The 23,776-nt window shown below is 42.5% G+C and overlaps 1 protein-coding gene across 4 annotated transcripts in view; it reads left to right on the top strand.

Moving 5' to 3' along the window:
• Positions 1–23,776, top strand: part of STAT3 (signal transducer and activator of transcription 3) — a 75,077-nt gene that overhangs the window by 32,550 nt on the left and 18,751 nt on the right. For all 4 annotated transcript variants that reach the window (XM_069603788.1, XM_069603786.1, XM_069603787.1 and 1 more), the window contains exons 2-8: positions 10,492–10,642; positions 12,225–12,369; positions 12,943–13,041; positions 21,881–21,976; positions 22,149–22,230; positions 22,426–22,520; positions 22,703–22,854. In XM_069603788.1, the coding sequence (XP_069459889.1) occupies positions 10,515–10,642; positions 12,225–12,369; positions 12,943–13,041; positions 21,881–21,976; positions 22,149–22,230; positions 22,426–22,520; positions 22,703–22,854 (797 nt within the window). In that variant the 5' untranslated portion in view covers positions 10,492–10,514. The remainder of the gene's footprint in view (positions 1–10,491; positions 10,643–12,224; positions 12,370–12,942; positions 13,042–21,880; positions 21,977–22,148; positions 22,231–22,425; positions 22,521–22,702; positions 22,855–23,776) is intronic.

Genomic DNA, 23,776 nt, shown 5'->3' with positions numbered 1-23,776 from the left:
TAATATGCAGAGTACATCATGAGAAACGCTGGGCTGGAAGAAGCACAAGTTGGAATCAAGATTGCCAGGAGAAATATCAATAACCTCAGATATGCAGATGATACCACCCTATGGCAGAAAGTGAAGAGGAACTCAAAAGCCTCTTGATGAAAGTGAAAGAGGAAAGTGAAAAAGTTGGCTTAAAGCTTAACATTCAGAAAACGAAGATCATGGCATCTGGTCCCATCAATTCATGGAAAATAGATGGAGAAACAGTGGAAACAGTGTCAGGCTTAATTTTGGGGGGCTCCAAAATCACTGCAGATGGTGATTGAAGCCATGAAATTAAAAGACGCTGACTCCTTGGAAGGAAAGTTATGACCAACCTAGATAGCATATTCAAAAGCAGAGACATTACTTTGCCAACAAAGGTCCATCTAGTCAAGGCTATGGTTTTTCCAGTGGTCATGTGTGGATGTGAAAGTTGGACTGTGAAAAAATCTGAGTGCCAAAGAATTGATGCTTTTGAGCTATGGTGTTGGAGAAGACTCTTGAGAGTCCCTTGAATGGCAAGGAGATCCAGCCAGTCCATCCTAAAGGAGATCAGTCCTGGGTGTTCATTGGAAGGACTGATGCTGAACTGAAGCTGAAACTCCAGTACTTTGGCCACCTCATGAGAAGAGTTGACTCTTTGGAAAAGACCCTGATGCTGGGCGGGATTTGGGGCAGGAGGAAAAGGGGAGGACAGAGGATGAGATGGCTGGATGGCATCACCGACTCAATGGACATGAGTTTGAGTGAACTCTGGGAGTTGGTGATGGACAGGGAGGCCTGGCGTGCTGTGATTCATGGAGTGGCAAAGAGCTGGACACGACTGAGTGACTGAACTGAACTGAATCTAATAACAGTGGATGAAATGGTTAGATAGCATCACCAACTGAAAGGATGGGAGTTTTAGCAAACTCTGAGAGATAGTGAAGGACAGGACGCCTGGTGTGTTGCAGTCCATGGGGTCCCAAAGAGTCGGACACGACTTAGCAAGAAAACAACAATCTGATAATTTAATCTCCTTTTCCCAGGGCATTGAGGAAATGTATTTAGCACATGAAATGCTGATGAAAGGGATGCCATGAGGGGAAGGAAAAATACAGCTGTGAGGTACACCCAACACAGACAGGGATGCTATACAAAATTTTTTCTTTAAAGGCGAGAGTGGCCCCCCAAATATAAGGCGGTTAATTTTTTGTTGTTGTTTGTTTTGTCTTTTAATTAATTAATTTTTGGCTGTGCTGGATCTTCGTTGCTATGTGAGGACTTTTCTCTAGTTGCAGGGAGCAGGGGCTGTTTGCTAGCTGGGCTGCGTGGGCTACTCATTGCGGTCGCCTTTTTAGTTGCGGAGCACAGGCTCTAGGGCACGGGGGCTCCAGTAGTTGTGGCACACAGGCTTAGTTGCTCCGAGGCATGTGGAATCTTCCCCAACCAGGGATAAAACCTGTGTTCCCTGCATTGGCAAGCAGACTCTGAACCACTGGACCACCAGGGAAGTCCCCACTATTTTCTTATTACTTACACAACAGTCCCTCAAAAGAGGGCTACTTCCCCATTTTACTAAAGGCGAAGCCTGTTCAGTAGTCAAATAATGTTCTCCTCCTCCCATATAGCTGATAAATGACCTTCAGGGTTTTGCACCCAGGCCCATCCAAGGTCAAGTCTCTTGGTCCCTGGCTTCACACCACACAGCTTCGGGAGAGCGTGTCTGGTTGGGGGAGGGGTCATGTGACAAAGTGGGAAGGCCATGTGACATTCAGATTTGGTCTCTGTTGTGGTTTTTATCTGGAGCTCAGACCTGTTCTCAGGCAACTTTAACCATAAACTTCACACTGAGTAATTGACAAAGCATGTCTAGTTGTGTTACTTTCAGTTTAGAGAGAATATATTTGTTCTGCTCTTATTGTTTAATCTGAAATAGTTATGATCACATGTGCCTATCCCAAATGCAGTATGGAGAATACATCACATTAAAAAAAGATTACTTCCATAGCACTGTTAGATTTGAAATAATAAGAGGCCCTGGGAATTCATAGTTTTCAGAATCTTTTTCTCAAAGGTAGCTGTTTGAGCACTAGATGATCATTAGTGCTTTGGGTTTTGCTTTTAACATCCTAATTGCCCTTCATGGATCAGGGCACTGGGTTTTCCTTCCTTTTTGCTGTTCACATTCCTGGTCGTCTCCACCTCTTACATTTAACTGTAAACCTGATACGTTTTATTCTCCATGTTTCTGGATTTAAATTAGATAACTACACCAAAGTAGCGCTAGTGATAAGACCTTACACATGTCAGGATTTGGAATGGAAAAAAAATCATGTGCTCAGCACAAGAGTCTTGAACTTTTCCAAGAATTAAAATGGGATAATGGACTTCCCTGGAGACTGCCTTCCAATGCAGGGGACACAGGTTCGATCCCTGGTCCAGGAAGATCCTACATGCTGAGCAGCAACTAAGCTTAGTTGCTGAGTGGCAATTGAGGCCGTGCGTTGCAACTACTGAAGCCCACTTTCTAGAGCCCAAGAACCTCAACGAGAGAAGCCACTGCAATGAGCAGCCCATACACCACAGCTGGAGAGTAGCCCCCACTTGCTTGAACTAGAGAAAGCCCTGTCGCAGCAAGGAAGGCCCAGCACAGCCCAAATAAATAAAGTTGGACAAGAAGAATGAGGGATAAGAGAATTTGGGGGTTGCATGTACTTCAGAGTGTCATTAAAACTGTTCTTTCCCTCACTTCTCCAAGCTCTGCTGCTGTTGCTAAGTTGCTTCAGTCATGTCCGACTCTGTGCAACCCCACAGATGGCAGCCCACCAGGCTCCCTGTCCCTGGGATTCTTCAGGCAGGAACACTGGAGTGGGTTGCCATTTCCTTCTCCAATGCATGAAAGTGAAAAGTGAAAGTGAGGTCATTCAGTCGTGTCCGTCTCCAAGCTCTACTTCCCAGTAATTTAGTAGTACTTCTTTCTTATAATCAGTTTTGCCCACATTAGTAGGGAACTATAATTCAAATTCTCTTATATCTCAATGTCCATTTTTTTTTTTGCAAGAAAGCGTTGGTTTCTAACTTTAAAACAAATATTTTATTGTTATCTATAATTGAATATATTTGATTATTACAGTGAGGTTAGTTCAGATTGGGCACTCAAGTATTTAATATTTTGTCTTTTTAGGAAACCAAAACTGGGTGTCTGTATACATATCTTATTGTGAAGGCAAATGTCTAGTCTTTTTTAAAAAAAATTAGTTTATTATTTTTGGTTGTGCTGGGTCGTTGCTGCTCAGAGGCTTTCTCTAGTTACAGCAAGTAGGGGCTGCTCTTCCTTGCGATGCTTGGGCTTCTCGTTGCAGAGCAGGGGATCAAGGGCTCACAGACTTCAGTGCTGCAGCACACAGGCTCAGCAGTTTCAGCTCCCAGGCTGTAGACTGCAGGCTTGGTAATTATGACACACAGGCTTAGTTGCTCTGCAGCATGTGGGATCTTCCCGGGTCGGGGATCGAACCCATGTTCTCTGCATTGGCAGGCAGATTCTTATCCACTGTGCCACTGGGGAAGTCCCCAACATCTAGTCTTAAACTTTATAAAGGAACTGTTTAGATTTGTAAGTGACGAAATCACATATTTACTATCCAAGTGTACTTATTTTGAATTATTTTATTTTTTTGGTCACACCATGCAGCATGTGGAATCTTAGTTCCCTAGTCAGAGGTCGAACCCATGCCGCCTGCATTGGAAGTAGTATAGAGTCTTAACTACTGGTCCGCCAGGAAGTCCCGACATGATTACTTTATAGTCTTGAAAAATGTCTTCTCAAAAGGGCTGGTTTCTATAGACCTTAGTACCATTTGCTGCTGCTGCTGCTAAGTCCCTTTAGTTGTGTCTGACTCTTCACAACCCCATGGACTGCAGCCCACCAGGCTCCTGTGTCCATGGGACTTTCCAGGCAAGAGTACTGGAGTGGGTTGCCATTGCCTTCTCCATAGTACCATTTATATGTTACTTTTTACTTGGGTTGCCTTAGTCACTGGGCCTTTCCTAACAGCAAAGAGGAGCTTAGTGTAGACAACAGATAAAATACAAGTATGAATAAATATGCTGTTTTAAAGGTAGGTGTTTCTAATACAGAGTATGGCTAACATCCAAAGAAAAATCTTGTGACGCACTGCAAGGTGGAACAGAAACTATCTTTAGATCTCTGTATGTTCTGGGTGTTTGTAGACACCTGGTTTTCCTCTCTCTCCTCACTTTCACCCCGATTCATTCACCCCTTGTCATAAATCCACTGGTGCATGGATGCAAAGAACAGGTGTTAATTTTAAAAATATATTTTATGAAATGATCTAATGAAGCCTTTTTTAAGTGGTCTTGACTTGTGGTTCTCAGTACATCCCTTGGTTTCTTTAGATCGAAGTACGTAAATGAAAACTGTGACTTAGTGGATGAATCTTTTCAGCGATCTTTACAGTAATAAGTTCCCCATTAGACAGTGGTTGTTTGCCTTTTGACTTGTTGGTAAATTATCCCCAAGAGGCTGAGAAATTCCTGTTCTGAAAAGTCCAGAAAGCCTTTGGTGACTTGCTGTTTCATTTTTATTGTTCTTTTCTCTTCGGTTGTAGAAAACAGAATCAAACTTACCTTTCCTTTATCTGCTAACGTTTGATATATGTGGACCTTAAACATAGTTAAGTCCTGGAGAGGGACTTTTCTGGTGGTCCCATGGCTAAGACTCCGACCTCTCAGGCCAGGGGGCCCTGGGTTTGATTCCTGGCCAGGGAACTAGACTCCACATGCCCCTGCAACTAAAGATCCCTTGTGCCGCAACTGAGACCCAGCACAGCCAAATAAATGTTTTTTTTTTAAAAAAGAAACACACCTAAAGAGAATTAGAGAATGTATTGCCCTAAGCCAGCCACTGTATAGAATGAATTGCCTTCTCTCCTCTGCCAGGAGTGGTACTGGGCACTCACATTGTTGTGCAAATTTCTCTGATTTGGGGTTCAGTGAAAGTGGTTTTTAAGTCACGTTTAGAATTAGAATCATTCCATAGATAAATACTTTAGCTAGAATTTAGTGAAGTCCTTCAGATTAACTTGCAATTCGAAAAAGCAGAATTGAAATTGTGGAATTAAGTGGACTTGAAAAAAAATTTTTTGCAGTTAAGACAGTTACCACAAAGCTAATTGGCAGTGGTTTCCTAGACAATTTGGCTAATGCTCTTTCTCTTTATATAACATCTATTTGGTTGCATCAAGTCTTAGTCGTGCCACGGGCTGCATCAGGTCATAGTTACGGCACGTGGGAGTCTTGTTGAGGTATCTGGGCTTCTCTCTAGTTGCAACTCATGGGCTCAGTCGCCCCAGGGCTCAAACCCAAGTCCCCAGCATTAGAAGGCAGATTCTTAACCACTGGACCACCAGGAAAGTCCCGACTAGTGATCCGTTGGGGATCCACAGTTCTTATGAAGAACACTTGGCCTGTGGCTCCTATTAGTTAAATATGGTTAGTAGCTAAGCAGCTGGTAAGGAAATCACTGTTTGACCCTTTGCTGAAAATACTACCTGTTCTTTGGCTTTCCTTTAGAAGGATTTTTTTTTAAAATATAAGAGAGCTAATACACTGTTACCTACACTGATTAGTCTGAGACATAGAACATAACATTAGTCGTTTTTGGTCTTTTAATTTTATGGAAAATAAAATATTGTTAGCTCATGTCTGGTTTAAGAAATAGCCCAGTTATTGTACTAACTAGCACTAAAATCACTGCAGATGGTGACTGCAGCCATGAAATTAAAAGACACTTACTCCTTAGACAGAAAGTTATGACCAACCTAGACAGCATATTAAAAGCAGAGACATTACTTTGCCAACAAAGGTCTGTCTAGTCAAGGCTATGGTTTTTCTGCTAGTCATGTATGGATTTGAGAGTTGGACTATAAAGAGAGCTGAGCATCAAAGAATTGATGCTTTTGAACTGTGGTGTTGGAGAAGACTCTTGAGAGTCCCTTGGACTACAAGGAGATCCAATCAGTCCATCCTAAAGGAAATCAGTCCTGAATATTCATTGGAAGGACTGATGTTCAAGCTGAAACTCCAATACTTTGGCCACCTGATACGATGAGCTGACTCATTTGAAAAGACCCTGATGCTGGGAAAGATTGAAGGTGGGAGGAGATGGGGACAACAGAGGATGAGATGGTTGGATGGCATCGCTGACTCTATAGACGTAAGTTGGAGTAAACTCCAGGAGTTGTGATGGACAGGGAGGCCTGGCGTGCTGCAGCCCATGGGGTTGCAAGAGTCGGACAGGACTGAGTTATTGAACTGAACTGAGCACTAACTAAAACCCAAACAACAACAGCAACAAAAACCTTCTGAGTAATGAATTAGAAATAAGTTGGCAAACTTTCAACAATTTGTAATTTTTTAATGATGTAAGAGTTTGAAAATGCAACTATTGAGGCATGAAAGTGAAAAAGTGAAACTGTTAGTCAACTTTGACTCTTTGCGACCCATGGACTGTAAACCGCCAGGCTCCTTCCTCTGTCCATGGAATTCTCCAGGCAAGAATATCGGAGTGGGTAGCCATTCCCTTCCTCAGGGGATCTTCCTGACTCAGGAGTCAAAGCCCAGTCTCCTGCATTGCAGGCAGATTCTTTACTGTCAGAGCCACCAGGGAAGCCCACGACTCCATGGTTAATCCAGAAGTGAGCAGGGATAGGGGATGCTGCTTCATAGTTTTAATTTGGACCTTCAAGGATCAGACTAATGGCTCTGTATTTGTATCCACGATCAGCAGTTAGTCCATTTTTTAATTGACTTATAACACAGGAGTTTATTATGAAAAGGTGTCTTTCTTTAAGTACTTTATTAGAACCACAGCTTTTGGATTACATAGTCTGTAGTAGTGTCCAGCAAAAATAGAATACAAGTCACATATGTAGTGTTAAAGTTTCTAGTAGCCACAGTAAAAGAAGTAAGAAGAAATCAATAAAATTCATCTTAATGGGGTATTTCATTTAGGGACTTCCCTGGTGGTCCCATGGTTAGGACTCAGCGCTTTCACTGCAGGGAGCTTGGGTTTGATCTGGGAACTAAGATCCTGCAAGTCATGCAGAGCAACCAAAAGGGGAAAAAAAAAAAAGATAGTAAAACTTAATCCAGTATATCTAGAATATTAACATTTCTATATTAATGAGATATTTTACTTTTGTTTTTTGTACTGAGTCTTCAAAATTCAGTGTGTATTTTACAGCCTGTCTGGTTTGAAATGAGCCACATTTTCAAGTGCTCAGTAACCACATTCGGCTACTGACTGCTGTATTGAATTATGTAGATCTACAGTTTTGACATTCACATGAGACAGAAATCTATATAAATTGGCCTAGTACACAGATTTCTATGCAAATCATGTCCTGAGAAACACAAGGCAGATCCTGATGCTTTTAGCCTAGGAGGCAGCCAGATTTTAACTTGGTCCTAATGTGAATATTGTAAGAGTGTTCTAATGGTCTTTGATTTCTTTTTTTCTTTTTTAAATTTTATTGGAATATAGTTGACTTACAACTTTGTGTTAGTTTCAGCTCAGTGATTCAGTTATATATATATATATATATTCATTCTTTTTCAGATCCTTTTCCCATATAGGTTATTACAGAATATTGAGTAGAGTTTCCTGTGCTACACAGTAGGTCCTTATTGGTTATCTGTTTTACATATAGTAGTGTGTGTGTGTTAATCATAAACTCCTAATTTATCCCTCTCATCCACATTTGCTCTTTGGTAACCATATGTTTGTTTTTTAAATCGGTGAGTCTTTGTTTTGTAAATAAGCTCATTTGTATCATTGTTTTAAAGGTAAATTCCACATGAGTGATATCGTATGATATTTGTCTTTTCTGTCTGACTTACTTCACTTGGCATGGTAATCTCCAGGTCCCTCCATGTTGCTGCAAATGACATTATTTCATCCTTTTTATGGCTGAGTTGTGTTCCATTGTGTGTGTGTGTGCGTGTATCACACACAAATGCCGCGTTTTCTTGATCCATTCCTCTGTCGATGGACGCTTAGGTTGCTCCCATGAGTGCAGCAGTGAGCACTGGGGTGTGTGTATCTTTTTGAAGTAAAGATTTTCTCTGGGTCTATGGCCAGGAGTGAGATTACTGGATCATATGATGGTTCTATTTTTAGTTTTTTAGGGAACCTGCATACTGTTGTTCATAGTGGTTGGAGGCCTTTGATTTCCTATTGAGAGTAAAATTCAGCACGGTCACAATGCTTCAGCAGTAGCATGCACTTCCTCACTGTTTAGCACACACGTGTTACTGCCCAGGTAGCCTTGCACTGGTACTGTGGCAGGTTAGTCTTGGGGGTGAGCAATGCTTGGGCGGGGGGTGGCGGGCGGGGGAGACTGCAAGGGAATGGTAGCTGAAAATGTTTGAGACATGCCTCAGATGTTGGTTTTTATAAAAATCCCAAGCAGTGAGAAAACTTAACTTAGTCTAACGTTGTTGGAAGATTTAGCTTATTTATTAAAAAGAATTAGCCTGATTGGGGCAAGTGCCTCATTCTGACATTCTCATTTCTTTGCTTTACTGAAGTTTTCACCAGTGGAACTTAAGCCTTTGGTACTTAATCGAGGAAATACCTTAGATCTGTGGTGTAAGTATAAAGCACACATTGGGTTTAGAAAACTTTGTATGAAAAGAAGAATGTAATGTATCTCATGAATAATTTTTGTATGATCACACGTTAAGGTGCTAACATTTTGGATGACTTAGGTTAAGGAAAAATGTATTTTTAAAGTTAATTTTACCTGTTTTTTTTTACTTTTTAAAATATGGCCCCTAGAATGTTTAAGATCACCTGTGTGGCTTGCATTACATTTCATTGGATAATGCTGCCTTAGATAGTTATTTGTTGAATGTAAAGACTGCTGGGTGGGGCCAGCCTCTGCTCTCCTGAGTATATGCTTGAAAGCTTGATCCATTGACAGTATCTTTGTAGTAGCAAGGGGGTCTGCTGCATCTGTCCCCCCAAGAGAGGGGAGGAGAACAGCAGCACAGCTCCCTGGAATTCTGTAATTTGGGTTTGTTCAGCTTGAGTTGCTCCTTGGCATGTGGAATCTTCCCAGACCAGAGATCGAACCCGTGTCTACTGCATGGGCAGGCAGACCCCTAACCACTTGCCCACTAGCGAAGTCCCACCCAGTTCTTTTTATGAAAGGACCAGTAATTAGGTGCTTCTTCATGCCTTCTCTGAGAAATCAAACACTCTATATATGTGTTTGTAAATATTCTATCTCTCAGTAAATGTTCTCACTGTCCCAGAGAACCATGTCAATATACTCTGATCTATACATACCTTAGTCTTTGGCTACTGCTTGTAGTTCTCCTTTACAGCTTCTTAAGGTTGTTGTTATGTTAGTTGCTCAGTCGTGTCCAACTCTTTACAACCCCATGGACTGTAGCCCACCAGGCTCCTCTGTCCTTGGAATTCTCCAGGCAAGAATACTGGAGTAGCCATTCCCTTCTCCAGGGAATCTTCCCAACCCAGGGGTCAAACCCAGATCTCCTGCATTGCAGGCTGATTCTTTACCGTCTGAGCCACCAGGGAAGCCCAGTTCTTAAGATTACTTGGTCTCTATTGCTATTTCAATGACCCAAGATATTCAGATAGAGGATTTAAGGTGGTTAGCTGGCTTGCATTCTCCTTCCTGAACATTTCTCTGGGGTATTCATGAACCTGGGGACAGCTCGAATGCCTTTTCTTTAGCTTCTCTTCTTTCTCACCCCAGACTGAGAAATTTTAAAAACATAATTACTCTTTTTTGAATGGGAGAACCCCAGGCAGATCCTTGCTGTAGGTTTAAATCTGTAGTCCTTTTTAACTTTTTATTTTATATTGGAGTATAACCGATTAACAGTGTGGTAGTTTCTAAATCCGTAGCCTTGGAATTAGCTCTTTGTCCTCCCTGAACACCCACATCCCACGTTTTGGTCTTAGTTCAGGTTTATGGTATTCATATCTCCCAGTCCACCTAAAAGGAATGCCAACTGGAAAGAAAGGAACTCATATCTTTTGAGCATCTATTGTGTGCTGAGCACTGAGCTGAATGCTCTAGAAATATTATTTCAGTAGCCCAGAGAGCTGGGAATTATAATGTCTGTGTAATAAGAAGTGAAATCTGGAAGTGAAGTAGTTTCTCAATTTCACATACCTCTAGGAGATAATGGATTCTAGAACTTGGCACCATGCCCACATTGTCATCTTGGTTTAGAAGAAAGAAGCTGTGATGTGGCCCCAGGGATAGAGATTTGAATCCATATGTATTGTTCTAAAGTGGGTGGAGCAAGTGAGAGCCTTTCCACAGCACCTTTTATCCCTAATCACAGACCTGATCCCTGTGTTGGATAGATCATTTCCTCTTACTGGGGCTGGTAGTGACCATATGAACCTTTGGTTTGCAGTTGTGACCCCTGATTCCAGCAGAATGGCCCAATGGAATCAGCTCCAGCAGCTGGACACACGGTACTTGGAGCAGCTCCATCAGCTGTACAGTGACAGCTTCCCCATGGAGCTGCGGCAGTTTCTGGCCCCTTGGATCGAGAGTCAAGATTGGTAAGTCCTTCTCAAGAAACTCCCCGAATTGCTAGGCTTTAGTTTGAGTCAAGAGACATGATCTGCTCTAACTTAACTCTTTGCTAACTATTTTATCTTAAAGCTTATAGTTGCAGGTGACGGGACAAAAGAGATTGGAAAGTAAAGAGGTCATTTTAGTCCTGAAAAGCATTTTTACATTAGAAAGGCATCTGGAAAGCTGTCTTTTGGCACGCTGAAACATCCTGCTTGATGGTTCAGTTCAGTTGCTCAGTCATGTCCAGCTCTTTGTGACCCCATGGACTATACCACCCCAGGCCTCCCTGTCCATCACCAACTCCCGGAGTTTACTCAAACTCATGTCTACTGAGTCGGTGATGCCATCCAACCATCCCATCCTCTATTGTCCCCTTCTCCTCCTGCCTTCAATCTTTCCCAGCATCAGGGTCTTTTCAAATGAGTCAGTTCTTCGCAAGATTTGAAATTGAAAGTAAAACCTGTTACTGGTTCAGTCGTGTCTGACTTTGTGACCACATGGGCTGTAGCCTGCCAGGCTCCTCTGTCCATGGAATTCTCCAGGCAAGAATACTGGAGTGGGTTGCCATTCCCTTCTCCAGGGGATCTTCCCGACCCAGGGGTTGAACTCAAGCCTCCCGCATTCCAGGCAGATTCTCTACCATCTGAGCCACCAGGGAAGCCCATTTTAATTTCATTTGCTTAATGAGATTCTCTGCATGTTCTGATGCTTCAGGGACATGCTACAGATAATTTCTTTTTAATCTGAATGAGAATTTTGTCATGGGTAAAAAAAGGTTTGGGTTTGTACTTCTGATTCCTCTTTCATTAAAGAAAAGAGATACAGAGTTAGAGAAACAGACTCAGTCATAGAGGAGATAGGGGTTCCCTGGTGGCTTAGATGGTAAAGAAATCGCCTGCAATGCAGGAGACCCGGGTTCATATCCCTGGGTCAGGAAGATCACCTGGAGAGGGAAATGGCAACCCACTTTAGTATTCTCGCCTGGAGAATTCCATGGACAGAGGAGCCTGGCAGGCTACAGTCCGTGGGATCGCAAGAGTTGGACACAACTGAAAGACTAACACTTGGTCATAGAGGAGATAATGGTACAGAATCCCAGCAACTCTTTCCTTCACTTTAATGTATTCAGATCCACCTTTTAATTTTGGTTTAATTCAGGCCCATGACCTAGTTTTTCCAGAATTTGATGAGGGGCCAGGGAGGTAATTCAGAGATGTTGGAAATAGGCCATCCTAACCTGGGATTGGTTATTTGCTACTGAAAATCTGACCATAGAGTTGACTGAGAATTTAAAGGAAAACAGCATATCTGATCATTCAAAATTTGATAAATATAGAACTATGACAGTCGCTTAATAGTATCCAAAATAATTGCTGGTAATTTTAAAATCAGTGACTTTTATGATTGCTGAGTAAGATGTATCTAAAATGGTGAGTGGGTTAAAGCTTCAGGTTTGCCTTGTTTTTCCCTCCTTGATGGTGATTTCGAGTGCATGCCTGTGCGTGTGAGCGTGTGTATGTGTGTAGGTTTCAGAATCATTCTTTGTCTTTATCTTCCTTTTTCTAGGGCATATGCGGCCAGCAAAGAATCACATGCAACTTTGGTGTTTCATAATCTCTTGGGAGAAATTGACCAACAGTATAGCCGCTTCCTGCAAGAGTCCAATGTTCTCTATCAGCACAATTTGCGAAGAATCAAGCAGTTCCTTCAGGTGTGAGGAGAAACTGAACCTGCAGAGAAGGGTTTTAGCTTTCTTTCCTGAAAATGTTTGTTTCTCACTTGGTTAATTAATAACCTATCTTGTACTTTAAATCCAAGGAGAAGTTACCAGCCCTTTGAGTATTATTGCTTGAAGTTTACTTGGTTGGTTCATTGAAATAATAATGTGATTTTTATGTTAATTATATTATGTTAGTATGCTAATGACATGATTGTAACAAGTTCAGATGACTAGGAAAATGGCTCTTACTTTTCAGTGTCAAAGGCTTGGACACCGTAGTTGGATACTCCTTGACAAAGTCACCCCCCTGTAAGACCAGGATAACTCACTGTCCAAAGACAGACAACCAAGCCTACTCTCACTACAGTACTGCTCATCGTGATTGCCTTTCTTCTCCGTCACTTCTCCTACTGACTGTAGCCAGGCTCTGATGCTCTGTGGTTCCATGTAGTAAATGTAACACTTTCCCTAGTTTATGAGGAAGTTAGCTTTAAGTTAGCAAAGTTCGGTCCACATCTCCTGAGCTGCTGCTGATTTTCATTCTCTTTGTCTCCCCACTTACAGAGCAGATACCTTGAGAAGCCAATGGAGATTGCCCGAATTGTGGCCCGTTGCCTGTGGGAAGAGTCCCGCCTCCTCCAAACTGCAGCCACTGCAGCCCAGGTGAGGCCTGGGAAGAAGCAAGCGCTGTTAATATGTGCTTCCTTCACGTGTACGAAGATGTCCTTGCCTTTTGACCTCCATAATCGTGGGTGTTTGGGGGTTGTGTACAGTAAAAATAACTTTCTCAGCATATAAAATGCATTCTCCTTTTTAAGGAAGACTTTATTTAATAAAACATTACAGAAAATTACAAGGAAGAAAGTTTTAAGAACTGAAAGGTCACTGGCTCCTCTGTCCATTTTGTCTTCCCAGGAAACCAACATTAATAGTCTGGAATATAGCCTTTCATAACTGTCTCCAGGCTCCTATATAGGAAACACATGCACACACATTATATTTAAATTGGTTTACTTTTCCACATCTTGCATTCTTTTAATTACATCATGTAAATCCTTCCAAGTCAAGCAGTTTAAAGCTAACTCATTTTATTTGCTGCGTAATATTCTGTAGTACATATTTGCTGCATATTCTGTAGTACATAATTTATTATTGTCCCTTAATTAGACTTCATTTCATTCTGGTTTTTTTTCTCCTCCATGAAAAACACTAGTGCAGTACCTCCCTATATATTTTAATATATTTATGCTGTGTTTTCTCTATTACAGATTTCTAGGCGTGGGATTGTTAGATCAAGGGGTGTGTGTGTGTGTGTGTGTAAAATATATAAAATTTTATAGATAGTTCTGGGTTGCTTTCCCCAAACGCTGTAACTGTTCACACTTGCCCCAGGAAGAATGACAATTCTTGGGAGCCACCTTGGGGGTGGTTTGGGATTGAGTCATTCAGGTTCATATGTATTTCTCTTTATTGTTAAGTTTGAGAATAACCTCCCTAGAGCTAAAGATACAGTTAACTTAGGGAATAGAGATTATATGACCCCACAGGCCCATTGAGGGACCACATATTGATATATGATAGTCATATCCATCTCTCTAGATCATCTAATCTCTTATATATCCATGTGTGTCCTACTGTGTGCTAGTTATTATGACCCCCTGCTCTAGAGGAGGTTGTGGTGTGAAACAGAAAATCAAACAACTTTATAATGCAGTGGGTTTTCCAGGCAAGAATACTAGAGTAGGTTGCTATGCCCCCCTCCAGGGGATCAGCCTGACCCAGGGGTTGAATTCTCTCCTATGCCTCCTTCATTGGAGGCGGGTTCTTTACCACTAGTACCACCTGGGAAGCTAGTAAAAAATATACAAATTATTAAAATATATTTAAAAAGATGAAAAAAGTTGATTTAACCATAAAAAATATATTGAAAAAGACTTTAAAAAATTACACTCTGTATCCCAGCAAAAATCCCAATAGGCCAGATAGTTTAGAAGCTTTAACAAACCTTTGTGGTACAAATTGTTCCATTATCATTAAACTCCTCCAAAGTGTAGGGGAAAAAGAGATGAGATTGAAACAGTACTAATATCAAGACCTAAACTACAGTGTAAATAAAAATTATTTTATGAGGTTGAAATAATGCTAATATCAAGACCTGAAAGACAGAGTCAATTTAAAATGGTTAGGATCTTTTAGGGAGTCTGTTAATGTAATTCATTAAATTAGTAAATTAAAGAAGAAAAATTGTATTTTTGTTAGATGACAAAATTTAGTGTCCATTCTAGATTTTAAAAAGTAAAGAAACTAACAACAAAAAAAGAAAATTTGTCAGAAATATGATACACAATGGTGAAACACTAAAGTAATATTGTTAAAATAGTTACAAGATTGAGGGTGCCTCTTGCCACTGATATTTTTCTGAAAGATCAAGCCAATGTAATAAGACAGAAAAAGGGAGTGTAAATGTTGGAAAGTAAGAAACAAACTTTAAATGAAACAAAACAACACAACTATTAGAACTAAGAAGAGTTCAGAAAGGTGATTGTGTTCAAGGTAAATATTTTAAGAATCAGTAGGTCTCATAAATAGTAACAATAACGTTTCATTACATGAAGATGTAATGGAAGATCAGCTTCATAACAGGAAAAATAAATTACATGATATGCATATGTTATTGATACGTGTGAAAAAATGTCTGGAAGGATATTTGTTATTATAACCCCATGGTCTATAGCCCCCCCAGGTTCCTCTGTCCATGGGATTTTCTAGCCAAGAAAACTGGAGTGTGTTGGCCATTTCTTTCTCTAGAGCATCATCCTGACCCAGGGATCAAACCCGCCTCTCCTACATTGACAAATGGATTCTTTACCACTGAGCCACCTGGGAAGCCCCAGAAGGATATGTGCAAAAGCATTGATATTGTTGGTTATAGGAGACTTTCTTATTTTCCCTGAGGGTTTTTTTTGTTTATTTGGCTGATTGGTTTTTTGGCCATGCTGCCTGTGGGATTTTATTTCCCCAACCAGGGATTGAACCCACACCCTCTGCAGAGAAAGCGCAAAGTCCTAACCACTGGACTACCAGGAAATTCCCCTGAGGCGTTTTCTTTAATAACCTCTAATTGGGGAATATTTTTTTTCTTTTTCCCTTCTTTAAAAAAAATTATGGTAGCATACACACAACATGAAATTTACCTTCTTAACCATTTTTAAATATATAGTTTCATTAGTGTTAAGTTCATCACATTGTCGGACTTGTCCAGAAATTTGTTTATCTTGCAAAATTAAAATTCTATACCTGTTAAACAATAACTTCTCATTCCCCCTGGTATCACAGAGAGACTTTCTGTCTCTCTGAATTTGACCGTTCTTTGTTGCTGTTTTTCAGTTGCTAAGTCATGTCCGACCCTTTACGACCCCATGGACTGCAGCATGCCAGGCTTCTGTGTCCTTCTCTGTCTCCCAGAATTTGCTCAAACTCATGTCCATTGAGTTGGTGATACCATTCAGCCATCTCATCCTCTGCTGCCCTCTTCTCCTCCTGCCTTCGATCTTTCCCAGCATCAGGGTCTTTTCCAACAAGTCGGCTCTTCACATCAGGTAGCCAAAGTATTGGAGCGTCATCATCAGTCCTTCCAATTCAGGGTTGACTTCCTTTAGGATTGACTGGTTTGATCTCCTTGCTATCCAGGGGGCTCTCAAGAGTCTTCTCCAGCACCACAGTTCAAAAGCATCAATTATTTGGCACTCAACCTTCTTTATGGTCCAACTCTCACATCCCTGCATGACTGCTGGAATAACCATAGCTTTGACTATACAGACCTTTGTTGGCAAAGTGACGTCTCTGTGAATTTGTCTGTCTTAGGTACCTCATTTAAGTGGTAACATACCGTGTGTGCCCTTTTTTACTGGCTTATTTCTCTTAGCATAACATCCTTAAGGTTTATCCATGTTGTAGCATGTTTATCCAGAATTCCTTTCCTTTCAAAGGATGAATACTATTCACTGTGTGGTTATATCACATTGTGTTTATCCAGTGGACCCTTGGGCAGCTTCTACCTTTTGGCTATTGTGAGTAATGCTACTGTGAACATGAGTGTGCAATTTTTTTTTTCTTTTCAAAGACAAAAACGGGGACTTCCCTGGTGATCCAGTGGCTAAGACTCCAAGCTCCCAATGCAGGGGGCCCAAGTTCAACCCCTGATAGGGCCCTAGATCCCACATACTGCAACTGAGCATTTGTGTACAACAACAAAAAGATCCAGCGTGCCGCAACTGAGACCATGCTGTGTGCCAAGTCGCTTCAGTCGTGTCCGACTCTTTGTGACCCCATGGATGTGGCCCACCAGGCTCCTCTGTCCCGTGAGATTCTCAGGCAAGAATACTGGAGTGGGTTGTTGTGCCTCCCCTCCAGGGAATCTTCCCGACCCAGGGATCAAACCTGCGTCTCTTACATTTCCTGCTTTGGCAGGCAGGTTCTTTACCACCAGTACCACCTGGCAACTAAGACCAGGCACAGCCAAATGAATAATTGAAAAAAAAAAAGACAAAAATATAGCAGGAACAAAGAAGAAAGAACATGTAAGTCTAATTGAGAGAATTGGAGAAGGCATCAAGGAGAGAGGAGAGGTCATGTTTGAGCTGAAACTCGAGGCTTATCAGATGAGCATCAGGCAGATGGTAAAGAGAGGCAGAAAGATGATCATGTTCAAACAGGGAATCAGAAACATACGTATTCTTGGGAGAAGTGTAGAAAGTTCAGCATCTGACTGGGTAAAGGAAGATAAGGTGGTCAGAGAGCCATATCGTGAAAATCTATTAGTCATGCCTCAGTTTGGCCTCAAAAGAGCAGTTTTGCCACAGGGGACTTGGGGCCAGACTGCCTGTATGTGAACCCCAGAGCTCCACCACTTGCTGTGTAACCTTAGGCAAACTGCTCTCTTCTCCTCCATTGGGGAAGATAATTGTACTGACTTCATAGAATTAAATTAATTCCTACATGTAAAATGCATAGAACAGGACCTGGCACATGAATGCAAGATAAATGTTAACTGTTTTCTGTTGCTGCTGCCATTATTACCATCAAGTCTGTACGAAATGGGACCCACTGAAGAATTTTTTTTTTTTTTTGGCTGTACCACGCAGCATGCAGGATCTTAGGTCCCTAACACGGGAGCCAACCTGTGCCCTCTGCAGTGGAGGCATGGAGTTTTAACCCCTGTTCCACCAGGGAGGACTCTCCACTAAAGAATTTTACGTAGAAAGCTGGTATACTCAGATGCAGGTGAGGGGGTAATACTCATCATTCAAGACTCTGAAGTAAGGGAGGTTAGAAGATAGCACTTGTCTGTGCATCACTAGGGTTTGCTGTTTGTGGAGAATTTATGTTTGCATTACTGTTCAATAGGATAAAAATAATCAACTTAAGCCAATTTGGATAGAGGCGCTAGCTTACCATGGGAGTTAGAAAAGCAGGAAGTGTCCAAAGGATATTCCCAATTGTGTTGATCAGGGCTGGCAACCAATACCCGGGGCCCAAATCCAGCCTGCTGTGTTGTTTGTTTTTTTCTTTATTTATTTAAAATTTAAGGCTAATTATAATATTGTGTTGGTTTCTGCCATACATCAACATGGAACAGCCATGAATATACATATGTTCCCTCCCTCTTGAGCTTTCCTCCCACCTCCCATTCCATCCCAGCCCTCTAGGTTGTCACTGAGCCCTAGTTTGACTTCCCTGAGTCATACAGCAAATTCCCACTGGCTATCCATTTTACATATGATAGCGTATATGTGTCCCTGATACTCTCTCCATTCATCCCATCCTCTCCTTCCAATCCCCCTCCCACCCCATGCTGTGTATTTTTGCAAATGAAGTGTTTTTGGAACACAGCCACACGCGTTCACCTGTGCCCTGTCTCTGACTGCTTTCATGCCGCAATGGCAGGGATGCGTATTTACGACAGAGACTGCGTAACCGACAAAGCCAAAAAAAATTTACAGTGTGGCCCTTAGAGAAAAAGTTTGCAGCCCCATGCTACAGAGCTAGCTCAAGCCAGGTCTCACTGTTGTTTCGTGTATTGACATCGTCTGGCATATTCCCACCTGTCTTTGTGGGTAAAGCCCTGGGAGACTAGTGGGATGTGGTCCCTTGTCTCCCAAGCCTCATCTATCTAATTGGGTAATAGGTGCACAAACACTTCAAGTGAGAACATAGAGGAGAATGTTGAAGTTGAAAAAGGGTTCAACTTCAGGAAGTTGAATAAGATTTCACAGTGGAGCAAAAACATTTGTACTGAGTTTGAAAGTGAATGAGTTCAGGTGTGCCAGTCTGAGTGAGGTGGCACTAGTGGTAAAGAACCTGCCTGCCAATGCAGGAGACATAAGAGACTCGGGTTCGATCCCTGGGACAATCCCCTGGAGGAGGGCATGGCAACCCACTCCAGTATTTTTGCCTGGAGAATTCCATGGACAGAGGAGCCTGGTGGGCTACAGTCCAGAGGGTCACAAAGAGTTGGACACGACTGAAGCAACTTTGCACGCATGCACACAGTTAGGCTGAGTAGACAGGGTGCGGGGAGTCAGTGTGGAAACCTCCTATGTGCAGAGAAGGATGGGGAGTTTGCGGTGACTGAAGCACAGGGAGGCAGGGTTTGAAACAGCTGTCTGTGCTGGGCTGAGATGCTTATACCTGGAAGCAGTGGGGCACCGTTTCTGTGGGTGATAACTGATCACATCTGTTGTCCTTCTTGAAGTGCAGTACCAATTTAGAAATAGACCTGGGAGGACTTCCTTGGTGATCTAGTAGTTAAGACTCCTTGCTGCTAGTGCAGGGGGCACCGGTTCAATTTCTAGTCAGGGAGTGAAGATCCCACATGCCATGTGACGCAGCCAAAATATATAGAAAAAAATTTCCAGAAAAAGGAACAGACCAGGAAGTTGACTCCAGATGGAACAATCAGCTGTATTGTTGGTAAACAGGACTGGAAAGCATGACTTGGATGGATGACTGTAGGGGCTTTATTTTTATTTATTTGTATGTTTAAAAATTTTTTTAAACTTATTTTTATATTGGAGTATTGTTAACAAAGTACAGCAAAGTGATTCAGTTATATGTATGTATGTATGTATATATATATGGGGCTTTTCAGGTGCCTCAGAAGGTAAAGAATCTGCCTGCAATGAGGGAGACCCGGGTTCAATCCCTGGGTTGGGAAGATTCCCCTAGAGAAGAGAATGGCTAACCACTCCAATATTCTTGCCTGGATAATTCCAGGGATAGAGGAACCTGGTGTGCCATAGTGCATGAGGTGGCAAAGAGTTGGACATGACTGAGCAATTAACACTTTCAATTTTCACTTCATACATGTATCCTTTTTCAAGTTCTTTTCCCATTTAAGCTACTACATCATATTCAACAGAGTTCCTTGCGCTATACAGTATGTCCCTATTGGTTATCCATTGTAAATGTAGCAGCCAATCCCAAACTATTTATTTATATTTAAGTATAGTTGATTTACTGGAGAAGGCAACGGCAAGCCACTTGAGTACTCTTGCCTAGAAAATCTCATGAGTGGAGGAGCCTGGTGGGCTGCAGTTCATGGGGTCGCTACTAGTCAGACAAGACTGAGCAACTTCACTTTCACTTTTCACTTGCATGCATTGGAGAAGGAAATGTCAACCCACTCCAGTGTTCTTGCCTGGAGAATCCCAGGGACTGGGGAGCCTGGTGGGCTGCCATCTATGGGGTCGCACAGAGTTGAACACGACTGAAGCGACTTAGCAGCAGCAGCAGCAGCATAGTTGATTTACAGTGTTTCAGATGTATAGCAGAGTAATTCAGTTTCGTCTTCAGATTCTTTTCCATTATAGGTTGTTATAAGATGTTGATTATAGTTCCCTGTGCTGTACAGGAGGTGCTTGTTGTGTAGATGCCTGTTGTCTGAGTCAGGTGTTGGGGTGAGAGACTGGGTTTGCGGGACAGCACTGCCGCAGCCATCCTTTTGGAGCTTTAGAGACCACACGCTGATACCCCTGGAACTCAGACACATAAGCCTCTAGAACTACTTCTAGAAACCAGGCCCTGGCTCCTGCCCTAGGTGTGCCCCGGGAAGGCAAGAGTGGGAGAGAGAGCCACCAGCTTAAGGGCTGGGCCTTCAGAGATCTCTGTGTGGGCAGTCTTTCTCCTGACCTCACTAATTGGATGAGTCACTCGTCCTATAAAGAGTTATGTAAGGGTGGAGGTCGCCTTCCTGGGACTTCTAAGGGGAGTTTATATTCTGTGGGCTTGGACAGGGTCCAGTGGAAAAGGAGAGAATAGTTCCCTCTAACGGTGGCGTGTTTCAATCTACTTTGGAGACTTGTGGTGGCAGTGTGGAGAGCAGATTGGAAGTGAGAGAGACTAGAGGCAAAGGGATCAACTTTGGGGCTTGACTGGAGCCAGTGGCACCAGCGATCCATTGGAGAGATTACAGAATGCAGAGCCAGGAAGATCTGGCAGCTCAGTGTGAGTCAAAGACCACTGAAGAGTTCTCGTTTGGAAAGCTGGACTCTCTTTTCTGCCACACTGACTTGGTCACTGCACCTTTTATGTGGTCTTTAATGTCCTGTTCCTTTGACGAAACTTATTTGTAAGTCGCACGTGCTGTTCAACCTTTTCGAGGCACCAGCCAGCACCTTCCCTTCTCCCCTGAGACGCTATCTCTTGTTAGGAATTTTATTATTCTACCGAAATGTGTTAAAAAACCTTCATGCTTTTTTTCCTTTTGTGGCTGTACCGCATGACATTCGAGATCTTAGTTCCCCAACCAGGGATCACACCCTCGCCTCTGCAGTGGAAGTGTGCATACTTAACCACTGGACTGCCAGGGAAGTCCCCCTCCCCCTGTACATTTAAACAGGCATCTAGCATCTGCTTTCATAAATTGTCCTGATTTTATATATATATATATACACACACACACACATATGTATATATCCTTACCTAGAATGAGTTTTTTGAAGGTAGGGACTGTGTCTTGGCTCAACATGTGGTCTCTGAGTGCAGTACATAGAGTGAGTTTATAGTATGGCTTCCCTGGTGGCTTAATCAGTAAAGAAGCCGCCTGCCAGTGCAGGAGATGTGGGTTCGATCCCTGGGTCAGGAAGATCCCCTGGAGAAGGAAATGGCAACCCATTCCAGTCTTGTTGCCTGGGAAATGCCATGGACAGAAGAACTTGGCAGGCTACAGTCCATGGAGTCACTAGAGTCAGACGCAACTTAGCGACTAAACCACCACGAGGTTAAAAAGCCAAGGACACAAGGGAAAGTGCGAGAGCTTTCTCGGCCTGCGCCGACAGCCCCTGGAGAGCAGTGGGTGCCGTGGACCACTCCTCTCCTCACAGTGGCGGCAGCAGCAGCTCAGGCCAAACAGGAAGGGTCATGGAGGAGATGGAGACCAGACAGGGATATTCTTCTCCTGCTATTTCTGGCTTTCATGTGCACATGCTCCCTGTCTTGGCAGCAAGGGGGCCAGGCCAACCACCCCACAGCCGCCGTGGTGACGGAGAAGCAGCAGATGCTGGAGCAGCACCTGCAGGACGTCCGCAAGCGTGTCCAGGTAAAGCAAGTCTTGGGTGGGAAGCCTTTTCTTGGGGAAGTGGCCTGTGGGTCCCATGTGTAGCTTTTGTGAGGTTGTGGCTTTATTTTAATCCTACTCAGAAACTTTCTTTTCTCTCTCCCGAGGGCAGTCCTTGTTTTTACTTCTGTTTTGGTTGGTTTGTTTGAAACAGGATCTAGAACAGAAGATGAAAGTGGTAGAGAATCTCCAGGATGATTTCGATTTCAACTATAAAACTCTCAAGAGTCAAGGAGGCAAGTGCATATTAGAGACATTAAAATCCCCATATAAAGCGAGTTTGTGTTACTGGAGTCTCAGAGCTGGCTCGTCTTGACTCTGAGTTCAGACTCAGGGGAGGGGCCGCTCAGGGGCTGCTGGCAGTTAAGGGAGCCCAGTTACTGAAGCTAGGCGTATTCGCTCAGCTCACGGAGGTTCTCCTTCCTTCTCAGACATGCAAGATCTGAATGGAAACAACCAGTCAGTGACCAGGCAGAAGATGCAGCAGCTGGAACAGATGCTTACTGCCCTGGACCAGATGCGGCGCGTAAGAGCAGTGGACCCCCGCCCCATGCCTGGCTCACTCACCTTTGGGAATTGGGCATCTCCGGGAAGAACTTGCCCGTTTCCTAATCAGTTCCTTCTCGGAATTGACCAAAGAGAGACGGTCTGTGGTTAGAGACGGTCTGGGAGAATGTTTTCTGACTTTGTTTTTTGGTTTCCAACCAGAGCATCGTGAGTGAGCTGGCGGGGCTTTTGTCAGCAATGGAGTATGTGCAGAAAACTCTCACGGATGAAGAATTGGCAGACTGGAAGAGGCGACAACAGATTGCTTGCATTGGAGGCCCTCCCAACATCTGCCTAGATCGGCTAGAAAACTGGTATGGCAGAGAAGAGAAGCTTCCCCTTTCTTTTCAGAGAGCTGTGCTAAATTATGGTCAGAGCTGCATGAAGAGTTGCCACTGTATTTCAGTAGAGAAGGGCATGGCAACCCACTCCAGGATTGTTGCCTGGAGAATCCCATAGACAGAGCAGCCTGGCAGGCTACAGTCCATAGGATCGTACAGAGTCTGACACAACTGAAGTGACTGAGCATGTACATACTGTATTTCAGGGGTGGGGATTTCAACATACTCAAATTTAGTCTAAGGGTTAAAGCTTTTTACTTTATTTGGACAATTTTTTAAATGAAAATGTATTTATGTTTGCTATATTTTAAATATATTTTGCTAATTTAAAGTTTTGGGTTTTTTTTTAAACATATAGACTAAATTTTAAATTTTAGTTACTCTAAGACTCTCAAATGACATGTGCTCTTTATAAGAGAAAAACGTTCAAATACAGAAAGTTAATAAACAGCAGAAAAGACTTTAAAAATCAAATCATGCAGAGGTACTTAGAGTTAAACATTTGGTGACCGTTACTCCAGACATCTGTTATTATATATATACATACAAAGATCGAAATCTGCATGTTTATTATATATATACACATATAAAGATAGAAATCTATACATTTCACATTTGTAAGGTCATTCTTTATATGCTCTTCTTTTACTTTGATTCACTCAGAAAATCTTGATTGAGCCCCCTTGATGTCCAAGGCCCCGATACTCAATATGTTGTACCAGCTTAAACTGGGAGAAATTTGACCTTGACCCAGGATACACAGAGCGTGAAATTGGAAATTTAGGATAGCTCTACATGAGATGCCTGTTTGTTCATCTAACTAACCCTGAGCTTTGCTCATTGATTGAAAGCAGTTTTAAATGCTTTCTAATCAGGGAACCAAATAACTTATAAG

Source organism: Ovis canadensis, chromosome 11 (genome assembly GCF_042477335.2).
Source record: "Ovis canadensis isolate MfBH-ARS-UI-01 breed Bighorn chromosome 11, ARS-UI_OviCan_v2, whole genome shotgun sequence".
In the NCBI taxonomy this organism is placed as follows: domain Eukaryota; kingdom Metazoa; phylum Chordata; class Mammalia; order Artiodactyla; family Bovidae; genus Ovis; species Ovis canadensis.
Note: the sequence above shows the minus strand (reverse complement) of the source record. Positions and strands in the feature narration are given on the sequence as shown.